The sequence below is a fragment of the Choloepus didactylus genome, chromosome 9 (genome assembly GCF_015220235.1).
Source record: "Choloepus didactylus isolate mChoDid1 chromosome 9, mChoDid1.pri, whole genome shotgun sequence".
Lineage (NCBI taxonomy): Eukaryota > Metazoa > Chordata > Mammalia > Pilosa > Megalonychidae > Choloepus > Choloepus didactylus.
Window position 1 is genome coordinate 103,086,891 of NC_051315.1, and position 16,995 is coordinate 103,103,885.

A 16,995-nucleotide genomic window follows, 5' to 3' on the forward strand; every position below is an offset into this window, starting at 1 on the left:
TGCTACCACCACCCAAAACTGTGTTCCAAACCTCTCACTCCTGTCTTTTTCTATCTATTTCCTGTAGGGCAGGTGTCTTGTTCACAAACTCTCATTGTCTGTCAGAGAATATTTTGAAATCTCCCTCACATCTGAAGGACAGTTTTGCCGGATATTGGATTCTTGGTTGGTGGATTTTCTCTTTCAGTATCTTAAATATATCACACCAATTCCTTCTTGCCTCCACAGTTTCTATTGAGAAATCCACACATAGTCTTTTTAAGCTTCCCTTGTATGTGATGGATTGCTTTTCTCTTGCTACTTTCAGGATTATCTCTTTGTCTTTGATGTTTGATAATCTGATTATTGTTTTGGCATAGGCCTATTCAGATCTATTCTGTTTGGGGTTCGCTGCGCTTCTTGGATCTGTAATTTTATGTCTGTCATAAGAGATGGGAAATTTTCTTGATTATTTCCTCTATTATTGCTTCTGCCCCTTTCCCTTCTCTTCTCCTTCTGGGACACCAATGACAAGTACCTTCTTGTATTTCGTTTTGTCCTTAAGTTCCCAGAGATGTTGCTCATACTTTCCCATTCTTTTCTCTATCTGTTCTTTTGTGTGTAGGCTTTCAGGTGCCTTGTTCTCCAGTTCCTGAGTGCTTTTTTCTGCCTCTTGAGATCTGCTGATGTATGTTTCCACTGTGTCTTTCATCTCATGTTGTGCCTTTCAATTCCATAGATTCTGCCAGTTGGTTTTTCGAACTTTCAATTTTTGCCTTATGTATACCCAGTGTTTTCATTATATGCATCATCTCTTTTGCCATATCTTCCCTAAAACCTGAATTGATTTAGCATTAGTTGTTTAAATTCCTGTATCTCAGTTGAAGTATAAGTTTGTTCCTTTGACTGGGCCATAACTTCCTTTTTCTTAGTGTAGATTGTAGTTTTCTGCTGTTTAGGCATCTGGCCTCCTTGGCCACCCCAATCAGGTTTTCCCAGAGGAGAGCAGGCTCAGGTCTCAGAAGGAGGAAATATTCAGTATTGGGTTTCCCTGATGGTGTGTCTTAGAGGATTGACACACCCTGTGCTTTTCTGCCCAGCAGGTGGCGCCTGTCAGCCTGTCACTCCAGACTGGTGTAAGGAGGTGTGGCCTGCAGCTCTCCTCCCCCAGGCTCTGGGGTCTGGCTCTGAACGGAAGGTGGGTAGTAGAGCTGGGCCCCGCCTCTTTTCTCTTGGGAAGCTATGCCCCCTAGAGAGAGGTGATTTGAATATAAATAAATTCTTTGTTTCTCTGACTCTGCTATCTCCAACCTTGTCTGGGTCAGAGTGCTGCGAGTTTAAAATAGCTGAGGCTTTCTCTAATGCAGAGCACTATGAGCTGAAAACGGTTGAGGCTTTCTCCACTGAGCTGCCCAGGTTGACAAAAAGAGAAAGGAAAGAAAGCCCCTTTTCAGGGTCAATCTTCAGTGCCCAGATTCACCTGTCGGCCAGAGACAGCACCTGATCCTTTGGGTTCCCTGTCCCGAGACAGATACATCCCAACTCTTCAAGGTCAGCTGTCTCCAAAAGTCTCTGTCTGCCTACTGGGGATTCACAGTATGTACTGAGCTGTTAACATTAAAACCCCAGTTGGAGCTGGGCAGTTTAGAGAGTGCTGCTCTCTAGTACCACCAGGCTTCCATGAGGGAGGTGCTCTCAGCTCTCGGCTCAGGTCCACAGTTTTTACTTACAGATTTTATGCTGCGATCTTGGGCATTCCTCCCAATTCAGGTTGGTGTATGATGAGTGGACAGTCACATTTGTCTCCCTGCAGTTATTCCAGGTTATTTACTTGTTGTCCCTGTTATTGATTAATTGTTCCAGGGGGACTAACTAGCTTCTACTCCTCTCTATGCTGCTATCTTAGCTCCTTTAGATTCACTTTTGAAGAACGTCTCCACACCAGCCTTTAATTGGCCACTCAGGCTGATCAAGGAATTAAGCTGAAGTTGCCCCAAGAGGAGAGGGGAGAACAGAATAGTACTCCTGGGAAACAGCGGGAGTTCCTAGGATTGGGAGAGCGGAGGGAGGTCCAGCTCAACTGGCTGCCCTCCTTCTGGGAACTCAGACCCCAGGGGCTGGAATTCAGAAATCAGCTTCAGTCGGCCACACCCCCGACAGGATCAGAGTCACAAGGAGAACTAAAGGCTCCACATTTCTTACACTGGTGGGGGAACTGTGGGCTGGCAAGCGCCACCTGCTGGACAGGATCGGAAAAGCACTGAGTCTAGAGGCCTCACAGGAGGGTCTCATTTTCAGAGAAACTCCATATCCTCCTCCTGAGACCTGGGCCTCTCCAGACTGGGAAAACCTGACTGGGGTCAACCATATCTGAGGAGACCCTCTCACAAGAAGGCTATAGAGAGGCAGGGCAAGAAGCAGAAAAACAAGGGGTGAAAAATTCTTATCAACTAAATAGAATAAATTGAACTGAACACCAAAGATTAGAGAACAAAGCCAAACAACAAGAAAACCCTAGGTAAAAGAGTGAAAATGAGCTCCAGAATAAACTGATCAATAAAATCAGATGTCTAGACAACTTAAGATAATGAGCCATTTAAGGAAACATGAAAATATGGAGCAGCTAAAGGAACAAATTAATAGTTCAACCGAGATACAGGAGTTGAGGCAACTAATGCTAAATCAATTCAATGAATTGAGGAAAGAACTAATTAAAGATGTTCAAACAAATCTCCTGAATCAATTCAATGAGCTGAGGGAAGATATGGCAAAAGAGATGAAGGATATAAAGAAGAAAATGGATGACCATAAAGAAGAATTCATAAACTTGAAAAAACAAATGGCAGAACTTATGGGAATGAAGGGCACAATGCAGGAGATGAAAAACACAATGGAGGGATACAACAGCAGATATGAACAGGCAGAAAGAAAGGATTATTGAACTGGAAGACAAGATATTTGAATTCATACACACAAAAGAACAGACGGTGAAAAGAATGGAAAAATACAAGCAGGGTCTTAAGGAGCTGAGTGACAACATGAAGTACACAAATATACATGTTATGGGTATCCCAGAAGGAGAAGAGAGGGGAAAGGAGGCAGAAAGAATAACAGAAGAAATATTCACTGAAAATTTCCCAACTCTTATGAAAAACAGATAATTACAGATTCATGAAATACAGCATAACCCAAACAGAACAGATCCCAACAGAGCTACTCCAAGACTCTTACTGATCGGATTGTCCAATGTCAAAGACAAAAGAGAGAATTCTGAAAGCTGCAAGAGAAAAGCAATCCATCACATGCAAGGGAAGCTTGATAAGACTATATACAGATTTCTCTGCAGAAACCATGGAGGTGAGAAGACAGTGGTATGATATACTGAAAGAGAAAAACTGCCAACCAAGAATTCTATATCTGGCAAAACTGTCCTTCAAAAATGAAGGACAGATTAAAATATTTTCAGACAAACAGACATGAAGAAAGTTTGTGAATAAGAGACCGGCACTACAAGAAATACCAAAGGCTGAAAGGAAAAGACAGGAGAGAGAGGTCTGGAGAAGAATGTAGAAATGAAGATTATCAGGAAAGGTAAAAGAAGAGAGAGGAAAATATAAGATACGACATATAAAATTCAAAAGACAAAATGGTAGCAGCTGTTAAGACAGAACAAAGACATGGAACATATAATAAATGTGGATCAACCTTGAGGACATTATGTTGAGTGAACTTAGCCAGAAACAAAAGGACAAAAACTGTTAAGGTCTCACTAATATGAGCTAACATTAATGAGCAAACTTTGAGAGTTAAAAGTGGATAACACAGGCTATCAGGAGATAGAAAGAGGGTAGAGATTGCACATTTGATGCTGAAGGACTACAGAATGTTCAGCAGGATTGACTGTATAGATCCAGAAATAGAGAGAATACTGTGTGATGGTAGCACAATATCGTAAGTACACTGAACAAAGATGTCTATGAATAAAGATGAAAGAGGTGGGATAGGGGAATGTACGACACCACAGGTAAAGACAGATGATAAAGACTGGGACTATGTAACTTAGCAAAAACTGGAGTGACCAATGGCTGTTACTAATTGTACAAATATAAAAATGTTTTTACATGTGGGAGAACAAATGCATGTCAACCATGCTGAATGTTGAAAAAGGAAGGTATTGGGTAAAAAACATAATCAAAGCAAATTGGAGCCTATGGTCAACAGTGACATTGTAATATGCTTCCATTAAATGTAACAAAGGCAATATACCAAAGCTAAATGTGTATGAGAAGGGGATATAAGGGAGGGATATGGGATTTTTGGTATGGTGCTGTTGTCTGTCCTTACTATTGTATTGTATGACATTTTAGTTTTCTTTTTATTATCTATTTTATTAGTCATTAAAAAAATCAAATTTTTTTCTTAGTAATCAATATGTTCAAGTGCTGACTGTGGTGATAAATCTACAACTATATGATGATACCATGAACAACTGATTGTACACTGTGGATAACTGTATGGAATGTGAATATAACTCTATAAAATTGTAGGAGAAAATATAAATAGGAATAAAAGTGCTGGAGCAAACATGGAGAGAAGAATGTACCTATTTGCTGTTTATAAGGAGGCAGAACAGTGTAGCGTTTCTGGAGGACAGTGTGGTGGTTCCACAAGAAGCTATCTATGTGGGAGCTATTAGGTTCTGCAACCTTATTATGTGGTATGTACTTGGAAGATCTGAGAGCAGAGACATGAATGGAAATATGCACACTGGTGTCTATGGAGGCAGAATTCACGATCTGCAATGGGTGGAGGTGGCCTAAGGGTACATCAACTGAGGAACAGAATGGTGAACTGTGGTGTAGGCATACAATGGAATATTGAGCAACCACGAGGAGGAGTGAAGCTGTGAGACATGCAACAAGGTGAATGGATCCCGTAGACAGCATTTTGAGTGAAATATGCTAGAAACAAAGGTAAACACTATAATGCCTCACCAATATGGACCAACTACAATGTGTAAACTCAGAATTGAATCTTAGCTCACAGCCTATCAGGAGAATGATTACTGTAATGGTCTCTAGATTGTAAGCTCTTACAGCAGTCAAATCTATTCCTGAATTGTAACGGCTATCTCCAAAGTCTGACATGCTGATCCCTTTGTGTATAATATGGAACATTGGGTATCTGTGTGCCACCTGAAACTCAGAGCTAGAGCTCAGCAGATATGAATGTCAATGAATCTCAGTATTAGTGCATACAGCAACTGTCACCAAAAAAAAAAAAAAATAAAAAAAAAAAAAGTGGAAAAGAGCCCAGACTTCAATTAGAGATATGAATGAAGCAGATCTGGTTAAGACTAGGGCAAATTGGGCCAAAGTGTAAAGGTTGAAATTGACTGTGTTTTAAAATTTCAACTCTTCCCTTGAGACCAAGGGAAGAGATGTTTATCTGGTGCAGGATCTATATTTTCTAAACAATACAAATTCTAAAGTCAGTTTGTTCACACACCATAATTATATGGAACTTTGAATAGGAAGTGAGATATGGTAGGTTTGTATAGGTTAGAATGTAATAGTGAGACATCCCAAAGTAATTTGGGCAGAGAATAAAAATATATATGAGGAGCCGGGGGAAAATGTGAAGTGTTGGACTTCCTCACCTGGATTGTTGCTGATGGTCTCACAAACATTGAGGACTGAATGTTTGGTATGCTGAGCCCTCTATCCTGGGGTTTGCACTTATGAAGCTCATTACTGCAAAGGAGAGACTAAACCTGCTTATAATCGTGCCTAAAAGTCTCCCCCTGAGTACCTCTTTGTTGCTTAGATGTGGCCCTCTCTCTCTAGCTAAGCCAACTCGGCAGGTGAACTCACCGCCCTCCCCCCTACATGGGACCTGACTCCCAGGGGTTAACTCTCCCTGGCAATGCAGGATATGACTCCCGGGGATGAATCTGGACCTGGCATGATGGGATTGAGAACACCTTCTGGACCAAAAGAGGGATGCGAAATTAAATGAAATAAAGTTTCAGTGGCTGAGAGATTCCAAATGGGGTCGAGAGGTCACTCTGGTGGACATTCTTACGTGTTATATAGTTAACCCTTTTCAAGTTTTAAGGTATTGGAATAGCTAGAAGTAAATACCTGAAACTATCAAACCCCAACCCAGTAGCCTTGACTCTTGAAGACGATTGTATAACAATGTAGCTTACAAGGGGAGACAGTATGATTGTGAAAACCCTGTGGACAGCACTCCCTTTATCCAGTATATGGATGGATGAGTAGAGAAATGGGGACAAAAACTTAATGAAAAATAGGGTGGGATGGGGGGATGATTTGGGTGTCCTTTTTTACTTTTATTTCCTAGTCTTAGTCTTTTACTCTTTCTGGTTTAAGGAAAATGTTTAAAAATAGATTGGGGTGATGAATGCATAACTATATGATGATAATATGAACAGTTGAGTGTACACCATGGATGACTGTATGGTATGTGAATATATCTCAATAAAACTGAATTTAATTAAAAAAAGATACAAATAGCAAAAACACCTTTAGGATCAAGGTATTAAAAAAAAAAAAAAAAAAAAGAGGGGGAATTCTAGCTTACCCTTATGAGTATTTTAATGTTAATAAACCCATTTCACATATGGCAGCATTTCCCAAAGAATGTTTCTTAGAACAACAGGCTGTTCCCTGGAGTCTCCCTTGTTTCCTCCACTGTATTTAGGCTACAAAAGACTCTGAGTAGCCCTGTGGTGAAGACATACATTGAACTTTCTTTAATTAGTGTTTCCCCAATTTGTTTGAATACACAAACCTTGCCTTTTCTTTTAATACCTATTAACATTCTTCACAAAGAAAACTATTACTCTTTGGTGGCACAAGCTTTGGGAAAAGGTTGGCATTATACAGAAAATACTGGTAGCATTACAGTTTATTTTTATGATACTTAAGACTGATTCACTGAATGTGACTTTGTTGTGGATCTCTGAAACAGATGTGTAGCTAAGCAAAAATAAAATAGGTAGTCTCTGGGTTTCAAGTTTAGATGGATATGGAACAGTCTTTCTTTTTGTACTGGCTGGTCTTATGCAAGGCAACTACCATGGAAGGAACTGACATTAATTAAGCTTACAGGGAAATTACGGTTTCATTTCATCTGCCATTTTGGTCAAACTTAGCGACAGATTTTATATTAAATGCTTCCCAGCCCTGGAGTGGAATGCTCTCACAGTTTTTTCCTCCAGATATGCTAAGTAGCACTTTTTTTTTGGTAACTACACACAAAAAGTTTTTTAAATGATAGTTATAGTATAAGCATGTATTAAAAAAGGCATTCTTACAATTCAAGGAAGGAAGGGATTATATATGATCTAATATAATTCACAGATCATTATAGGTAGAACAAAATACTCCCTGTTCCAACTACCTAACCCCTCCTCTGGTTACCCTTCTGTGCCAGTTTGAATGTATTGTGTCCCCCAAATGCCATTATCTTTGTGGTCTTGTGTGGGGCAGACATTTTTGGTGCTGGTTAGATTTGCTTGGAATGTGCCCCACCCAGCTGTGGGCAATGATTCTGATATGTTCTCATGGAGGCGTGGCCCCGCCCATTCAGGGTGGGCCTTGATCGGTGGAGCTATATAAATGAGCTGACTCAAAGAGAGGGAAGAGAGTGCAGCTGGGAGTGATGTTTTGAAGAGGAGCAAGCTTGCTAGAGAGGAACGTCCTGGGAGAAAGCCGTTTTGAGGCCGGAGCTTTGGAGCAGATGCCAGCTGCCTTCCTAGCTAACAGAAGTTTTCCGGAGGCCATTGGCCATCCTCCGGTGAAGGTGCCCGGTTGCTGACGTGTTGCCTTGGATGCTTTGTGGCCTTAAGACTGTAATTGTGTAGTGAAATAAACCCCCATTTTATAAAAGCCTATCCATCTCTGGTGTTTTGCATTCTGCAGCATTAGCAAACTAGGACAGATTTTGGTACCAGAGAAGTGGGGTGCTTTTGCTGCTGAGTCTGTAAATACCAAACATGTTGGAACGGCTTTTTAAGTGGATAAGGGGAAGATTCTGGAAGAGTTGTGAGGAGCTTGATAGAAAAGGCCAAAACTGCTTTAAAGAGACTGTTTGTGGAAATATGGACTCTAAAGATACTTCTGATGAGGACTTGAGCAGAAATGATCAATGTGTTGTTGCAAACTGGAAGAAAGGTGATCCTTGTTTTAAAGTGGCACAAAATTTGGCAAAATTGAGTCCTGGTGTCAGATGGAAGGAAGAATCTGGAAGCAACAACCTGGAATACTTAGCTGAGGAGATCTCCAGACTATGTGTGGAGGACTCATCCTGGCTTCTCCTTGCAGCTTATAGTAAAATGCGAGCAGAGAGAGATAAACTTAGAACTGAACTCTTGGGTTCAAAGAGACCAGAAGCTGATCGCTTGGAAAATTGCGAGCTTCCAGGGGGTGGAATCCCAGAAGCTACAGCCCAACGTGAGGATGTAACCAAACATGGAACCCAGCCGCCATTTCAGTACAAGCCAAGATTGGAAAAGGAGTTAAGCAGAAAGGATTTGTGGAAAATCCTATTGTCTGATGGCTTTGACCCCTGCGTGCTTCATGCAAAGCCAACAGAATTTTTGCGAGATCTTTATAGACAGAGCCATTGCCGGTCTGGACTGGAGGAGACAGACAAGGAAAAAATTAAAGGAAAAATCTCTTCAAAGACAGAGCCATGGAGGTTGAGGTCTGGAGTCAGGAGGTCTAGGGCTGAGAGAGTGAAGCAGCCCACACGCAGGGAAAGGGTGAGTTTGCCCTGGAGGTCGAGGGCGGGCCTTCCGCCTCGTTGCTCAGGAAATGTCCTGCCACCCCAAGCCCCAAAGAGGGTGGAGCACATTCCCAGGGAATTGGGGAGAGCCTGGCTGCCACCACGCTGTTCTGAAGGGGTTGAGCGTGTGCCCCGGAGATGGAAGGAAATCTGGGAGCTGCCCCAATGTTTGAGGAGGGTGGGGCCGAGAAGGTGGTCTCCCCAGTGTGTGGAAATGTTGGAGCACTCACCCAAGTATTTGGAGAGAAAAGGACTGCCAAGGAGGCCCTTGGGAAGGGTTAGACTCCCACTCTCTCAAGTCCCAAGGATGCAACATTGTTTTGTTAGTGACTCTCAGACTTTGAAATCTAATGGAGTTTGTCCTGCGGGTTTTAGGAACTGTTTTGGTCCTGTTAACCCTGTTTTCCTTACTCTTTCTCCTTATGGCAATGGAAATGTTTATCCTATGAATGTCTCTCCTTTGTATATTGGAAGCACGTAACTTGTTCTAGGTTCACAGATCCACAGCTAGAGGGGAATTATGCCTTAGGACTAACCAAGCCTAAATTGATTTTGATGGGGTTTTGTACTTAACTTTTGTTACTGAAATGATTTAAGTTTTTGTGGTATTGTGATGAAATGAATGTATTTTGTATTTGGAAAGATAATGTCATTTTGGGTTCCAAGGGGTGGAATGTGCCAGTTTGAATGTATTGTGTCCCCCAAATGCCATTATCTTTGTGGTCTTGTGTGGGGCAGACATTTTTGGTGCTGGTTAGATTTGCTTGGAATGTGCCCCACCCAGCTGTGGGCAATGATTCTGATGAGATGTTCTCATGGAGGCGTGGCCCCGCCCATTCAGGGTGGGCCTTGATCAGTGGAGCTATATAAATGAGCTGACTCAAAGAGAGGGAAGAGAGTGCAGCTGGGAGTGATGTTTTGAAGAGGAGCAAGCTTGCTAGAGAGGAACGTCCTGGGAGAAAGCCGTTTTGAGGCCGGAGCTTTGGAGCAGATGCCAGCTGCCTTCCTAGCTAACAGAGGTTTTCCGGAGGCCATTGGCCATCCTCCGGTGAAGGTGCCCGGTTGCTGATGTGTTACCTTGGACGCTTTGTGGCCTTAAGACTGTAATTGTGTAGTGAAATAAACTCCCATTTTATAAAAGCCTATCCATCTCTGGTGTTTTGCATTCTGCAGCATTAGCAAACTAGAACACCTTCCCAGTGGAAAAAAGAAAGTATAATAATAATAAAATACCACTGTCTGGGAAAAAAATGGGATGGAGAGGGAATTTGCAACAGGAGTATGGATGACTCTTTCTTTAAATACAATATAATCAAAATTTAAAAGTAGAGTTATTAGAATTTTAGGTCAAAAACCTGTCAATGCAAATATAAAACAACACAAAATGTAAGATCAACTAAGGGATTCTCAATAAGCTAAATCAGTGATGATAATGCTATTCTATGAGTAACTTATAAGAAATGGTGGGAATCAAAATCCATGGTCAACTCAGGACATTAAAAAGTGGCTGGAATTCTAACTCACTTCCTGTCAGCATGCCCAGTAGGAGCCTAACAGCAGAGCTGCATGGCAATCAGATTTCTTCGTAGAATTCTAAAAGAGTGTTCAATAAACTCTAGTAAGGCAATAATAGTAATTTATTATGACAAAAGTTGAGTAACTCTTCATAATTTACCACAAGCTTCTAGTGGACAGCCCTTATTTATATTAAAAATGAAAATCTGGTTTTGCATGTCATTTGCCTCCAAAAAAGACAGTTTTAAATGAGCCTGTGGTCTCAGCCCATGAGCAGGAAGTAAGCCACATTTTTTTTTTTTTAATCACTGATTTTGGAACAGCACCTTAGATTAGTAATCATGTGATTAGGCTTTTGATCTTATTTCTATTACAGAACTGATATTTGATCTGGAACATGTCACTGTCATTATATCTTGCAAAAAACAGGGATTATAATGGTTGTTCCTTAACTACAACATAGGAATAATATCAGAATTGATCAAATGACAGAAGTAAGATTTATCTGCCAGGAGAAAGGTAAACTCCCTAGAATGTTCTTTTGCTAACACATGCAGAATTAATGCATAGTAATATCTAATGATAATCCTCAAAAAGAAAAATGATTACCGTGTGATGCAATCTTCTGCCTGCTTCTCATTCTTCATCTTGTGATACAGCACAGCAGCCACTGCTAGAGGGCCTGCATCTCCACAAAGGAAGGTGATGGAACGCTTGGTCAAACAGTTTAAACTCTGCTTTACATAGCCGTGTGCCATTTGCAGGTAGGCAGGGTCTCCAAACACATCATGGAGATGTAAGTAAAGCAGAGCAATACCTGAAGAGCAAAGGAAAACAAAGAAAGAATAAAGAGCAATTGATTATATTGCTATGGTGTGTGGCCTACTCAGCAGTGTTGACTTTTGATAAATTGTAGGAAATACATAAATTATCTGGAAGTTCAGGTGACCTTAGTTCTTAGACACAGCTCTTTTCTTAAGCAGCTTTAAGAACCAGGCTTAGGCAAATCACTTGACATCAGTTTCCTCATCATTACAACTCTATATAATAAGAACTCTAAGACCAATAAAGAAAGTTTATTATGAATCATTGCACACTGATTATTGGTATTAATATAGTCCTCTTGATGGATAAATGATAGGTCATCAAACTATGGTTACAATTTATCTAACAATAAACAAGAATTTTGTTTTGTTCTCAGGAGCTAAAGAAATTCAAGGACCAGGAGATGAAAAATTCAATTTATCTTCATACAGAAGGTAATGTCCTTTGTGAGAAGGCAGGTAGAATAATCAAATCCCCTACCCTAGTATCATTTCAGGCAGGGATTGTAAGAAAACTATTAAAGTTGTTTGAAAGTTAGTTGAAAATACAATAAACTCCTCCTTATATCTTTTTTTCCTGCATTGAGGACTCAGCCACTTTGGGAACTATAATGTAAAAGCTGCTAACAACTTTTGCTTTGGGTCTTACTCTCTTGGCATCTTACCCTACTCATGAAGCCTGCTGTATGTAATTGAGGTGTTGTCTGCATATCCTTATTCCAAATGCCTGTCACAGGAGATACAGCCTTCCCTCTCAAGCCAGCGGGTCTCAGGGCAGACTTAAAGATATGGAATAGGGAGTCTGCCTGCCTGCGGCATTTCCAGAAACTCATTTTTCCCTTTAAAGTATACTTTCCATCTTATTTACCATTTTTAGAAGACACAGAGTCTATGTTTAAATCTAAATTAATAAAGCCAATCTCTTCACGGATTTCAATGCAGTAAAAATGCAGCCTACAAAATTACTTGTCACTGTACTGAGGAAAATTTTAAATTTAGAGTTCTCTGATTTTGCATGGGTAATCTCCAAAGCTTTGTGCTACAGACAATTCAATTTCACATGTATATTAAGACCAAATTTTCACTTCCTGCCAAAGTTAATAACCTTGTCTGGTCTTTCAAAGTGGCTTGGTGTTAGTAATTCCGCAAGCTGATGATCAGATGTACCAAAGCTTAAGGTTTGTGGATGTAAGTGTACAAAGCTGCAGTATGTGGGTAAGAAAAAAAAAACTCCTTTTCACAAATGATCAATATCAAGAGCTTATTCTAGAATTAGCTCCTTAACAGATTTCATCTCCATCCACATCACACATCTACAGGCAATCTGTTTTAAACTGTTAACCTTTCATTTTGCTCTCCTATTCCCACTGCTATCTGAACTCTCTAATTAAGTTATGTAAGCACCATAGCCAGATAATGACATGACTGAAATCTGAGAAAATAAAAAGTGATTAAATACAAGCCCAATGATTGTTTTCCTTTTCAGACCTTTTGTCTCTCATTATCAACAATTCCTCTTGGCCTAAATATTTAACAAACAAAACCCATTAAGATTTGCAGTAAAGGTTTGATGTATTTCTAATGAAAAACAGGTAATCATTTCTCATGTCTCAAAATATTTCATTTGGATAAAAAAATTTGTTTTTTCTTTTTGATCAGCAGAGAATTATATTTCTCATTTCCTTCCAAAGGGACCGTTCTGGGATTCCACAATCTCACATTCCATTTCTCTCTTCACTCTTGTTCTGGGGCCTTAGTGTTAATATATGTTTTAAACAAGCAACTTCTGCCAGTTGCAGTTTATGGTGAATACCTTCCCTGTTACAAAACACCTATGGATGAAAAGGGCTTCAAGTGAGGCATGCTGCTAACAAGTAATAAAATTTTCCTGGACAGACTTATTATAACTCAGCCCAGGATAGGAAAATATATTAAGTCAAAGATATTTCATGCCTTGGAAATATTTTGTACCCCAAGCCCTAATTTAATAATAGAAACAAATGGGGGAACTGACTGTGGCCAAATATCTTGCACTTGATCCTTATGATCCTCCAACCTTTGACAAGATTATGCATATAATATCACCTTCACATAAATAACGAACAGCTTAAACTTAAGAGATAGCTCGCAAGCTGGGATAGAGAAAACCTTGAGGGCTGTGCAGGGAAAATTCATCCAGTCCTTATGTATACACAGGTCTGGCCTCAGGCAATGCTTTAAAATACATTTCCAAAATTTATCAAAATAAAACATGCTCTTCATTGAAAATGTCAAATAGTATTACAAGACTTAATACATAAAATACCAGTTTCCTGCCTCACCCTGTTCCTGTCTCCCAGAGACAACTACTTTCAACAATTTTAGCTATATCCTCTAATGTTTACCTCCATATATATAATATGCTTATGTGTTATTTTTAAATGTTTTTATTTCAGACAGTTTTGACTCATTTTCTACTCTGGAAGGTGAGGATTTAGCTCTTGTGACAGAGACTGCTAAGCGATCCCCCAAATGTATCTCCCTTTTTCCTGGATTTCCCCTGAATTTTAGCTGGGCACAAGGCTGCCCAGTATAGTCTCATTTGCAGCTGGATATGGCCATATGTCTACGTTCTGAACAATGGGATGGAGTGACCAATGGGTCAAGGAAATGTTCTTGAAGGGGGGAACGTGCTGCTGCTTTCTCTTTCTTCTTGCCTCTTGGTTGGAATGTATGTGTGATGGTGTAGTTGGGACAGTCATCTTAAACTATGAGGTGAGAAATTCTGTGATGAGGATGGTAAAGCATCAAGATCAAAGAAACCTAGATCATGTGAAAGGGCTATACCAGTCTTTGGATTGCCTACTTACATGAGAAAGAAACTTCTATCATGTTAAATCCACTGTTATTTTAGGTGTATTGCCTTATGCTGATAAACCTAATCCTAAAGAGCAAAGCTCTTGCCTAAGCTAAAGAGGTAGCAGAAGTTAGGTCACATGGGGTCTTGTAACCCAGTTAAGGATTTTGGTTTTTATTTGAAAAGCACCATTTTAAACATGGGAAAACCATAATGAGAGCCCTGTTTTAAAAAGTTCACTGTAACTGCCTTGTAAGGTTTGGAAGGGAGTGTGTGGAATATTGGATACAGGAAGAACAGTCAGGAGGATGCTTCTGAAGTATGAGCAAGAGATAGGGTAGCTGGTTGTAGTAGAGATGAAGTGAGATTGATCTGGAAGGTAAAACCACAGAACTCGGTGGGGAGTCACTGAGAGGGTGATGCAAGATGACTCCTAGATGTCCAGCTTCAACAGTTACTTGGGCAATAGTGCCAGGCACTGAGATGACAAACACCTCTAGGGGAGGACCAGGTTTGGGAGGGAAGATTACCATTGTTTCCATTTATAAATTCATTCCCAAATACACATATATTCTCCAAAGGACATTTAACATAAGGAAAAAGACATTTCTACTGGTCTCTGGATAACAACCACCAAAAGGGATCATGGGGCTCGACATAGGATGATGCATGGCATTTCATCTTTTTATTTTTTTCTTCTTTTTATCACAGAATATGCTAATTCTTTAAAATGTGACACAAAGTCTTTTTAGTCTAGAATACTTTTGGGCATAAATTTGTATAGCAGAAAATTTCCATGTATACTGTTTGCTAAGCAAAAAGTAAAATAATAAGATGTGCTTCCTTGTTCCACTATTTCATCTTTTCTTCCAGACCAGGAAATATTTAAATGCAATTTAAATTTTGATTGCATTTAATTGTAAATATTTGTTCCAAATTGTTTTGGAGTTTTAAAATTTTTTTTTTTTTTAGAAGAAAGTCTCCTCCCACCACTCTTTTTTTAAACCTGGATGAACTCTTGACATTTTCATTGATATAAAATTTAAGTTAAATACTCTAATTTCTTAGCTGATGTACTCCATAAAAATTACTGTCAGAAAGCTATGAAAACTAAAGCTTTTTTGGGCTGAATTTTGTAATTTTGTTAGCTTTTCTCATATATTACTTAAACATATTGACATATTTTAAAAGAAATCAATCCAAAAGAAGAGAGACTGACACATGAGTTAAGGAAAATCTAATTATCTGTTATTTTCACTTAATCCTAAAGTCGTTAAAGGTAATCAATGAACTATTTGGAATAATACCCTAATTGTGAAAATTAATGAGTACTTTCCTTCAGTGTCTGGTGATTATTCCCTGCTTTGAATGGTCTTACTTCAATTCCCAAAGGATAAAGGAAAAGTTGTTACAGAGATACTACCTCTATTATATATGCAAATTCAAATATAAGTAACACCAGAAACCATCAACCAAAGTGAGTTTTAGAATCTAATAATTCAAGTCAGTAACCTTTTCAAAAATGGTGCTAATTCTTTATCTATTCACAGCTTTGGAAGCTGTCTTGGTGGAAAAAGAATGGACAGTTGTCGGCAGAGTCTCCCTTTCATCCCAGGAAAACATGGTTAAGGGGGAGAAGGAGGTATGAGGGATATGGGACTGGAAAAAGAACTTAATATGAGGAAAGGCTGGAAGGTGGTAAGTGAAGAGTACTCCCAGCAAGTGGAATTACTTGAGCAAATTCATGTGGACAGGAAGGCTATGGGTGACATGGTTAATAAGGTTGGTCTCAAAGTGGTGATTCAAATGGTTAATTCACTGTAGAATTATGAAAGAGTGGTACTCAAAAAAGACATTTTTCATAGCTAAATTGGCTGTTTGAGTAAGCCCAGGTTGTCCAAGACAGAACTGAACATGCAGAACTTTATAAGGGAAATGAGTCCTAGATACATAACCCATGAGGAGTGCCGGAAGGCTTCATACCAGCAATTACATGCTTTGGCCTGCAAGTGACACACATCACTTTCACTTGTAGCATCTGGACTGGGAGGTAGGCCACATCTAACTACAACGAAGCCGAGAGGTCTAATCTTCCCATGATTCCAGCAAGAGAGGGAAATCAGATATGGTGAGAAAACAAGAGGGGCTAACATGGGTCCTTGCAGGGAAGGGGCAGAGAGCATGAGCTAAACATTGAACAGGGCAAGTTTGAGATTCTCCTTAGACATCTGTGATGGTTGAGTTCATGTATCAACTTGGCTAGGTTATGGTGTCCAGATGTTTGGTCAAGCAAGAGCTGGCCTAATTGTTACTGTGAGAATATTTTGTGGATTTAAATCAGTAAGCTGACTCCATCTATGGCTGATTACATCCATAATTAAGGAGACTGAGTCAACAATAAGAGAAGTCTTATCCAATCAGTTGAAGGCCTTAAAAGGAGAACTGATGATTTTAGCAGTCAGAAGGAAGAATTTCCATTTCTACTTCAGTCAGCCAGTTTCCCCTGGGGAATTCATCAAAACCTTCATTGGATAAAGTCATGATGCATGCAACAATGTGGATGAAACTTGAGGACATTATGTTGAGTGAAGTAAGCCAGAAACAAAAGGACAAATACTGTGTGGTCTAATATGAACTAACTATAATGAGCAAACTCTGAGAGTTAAACTTGAGAACAAAGGTTATCAGGAGATAGAAAGGGTAGAGATTGGGCATTTGATGCTTAAGGAGTACAGAATGTTTAACAAAATTGATTGTAAATGTTCAGAAATGAATAGCACAATTCTGTGTGATGGTAGCACAATATTATAAGTATAATGAACAAAAGTGAGTTTGAATATGGTTGAAAGAGGAAGGCTAGGGGCATGCCTGGCACCAGAAGGAAAGACAGAGGATAAAAACAGGCACTGTATAACTTAGCAAAACCTAGAGTGAACAATGATGGTGGTTAATTGTACAAATATAAGAAAGTTTTTACATGAATGAGAACAAAAGTATGACAATATTATAAGGTTAAAATGGGATGGT

General features: G+C 39.6%; 1 protein-coding gene across 1 annotated transcript in view; it reads right to left on the reverse strand.

Annotated features, from left to right (window-relative positions):
- The window catches only part of LANCL1 (LanC like 1), a 47,993-nt gene that overhangs the window by 15,821 nt on the left and 15,177 nt on the right, over positions 1-16,995 (reverse strand). The window contains exon 3 of the mRNA XM_037850194.1: positions 10,918-11,125. Coding sequence (XP_037706122.1) covers positions 10,918-11,125 — 208 coding nt within the window. The remainder of the gene's footprint in view (positions 1-10,917; positions 11,126-16,995) is intronic.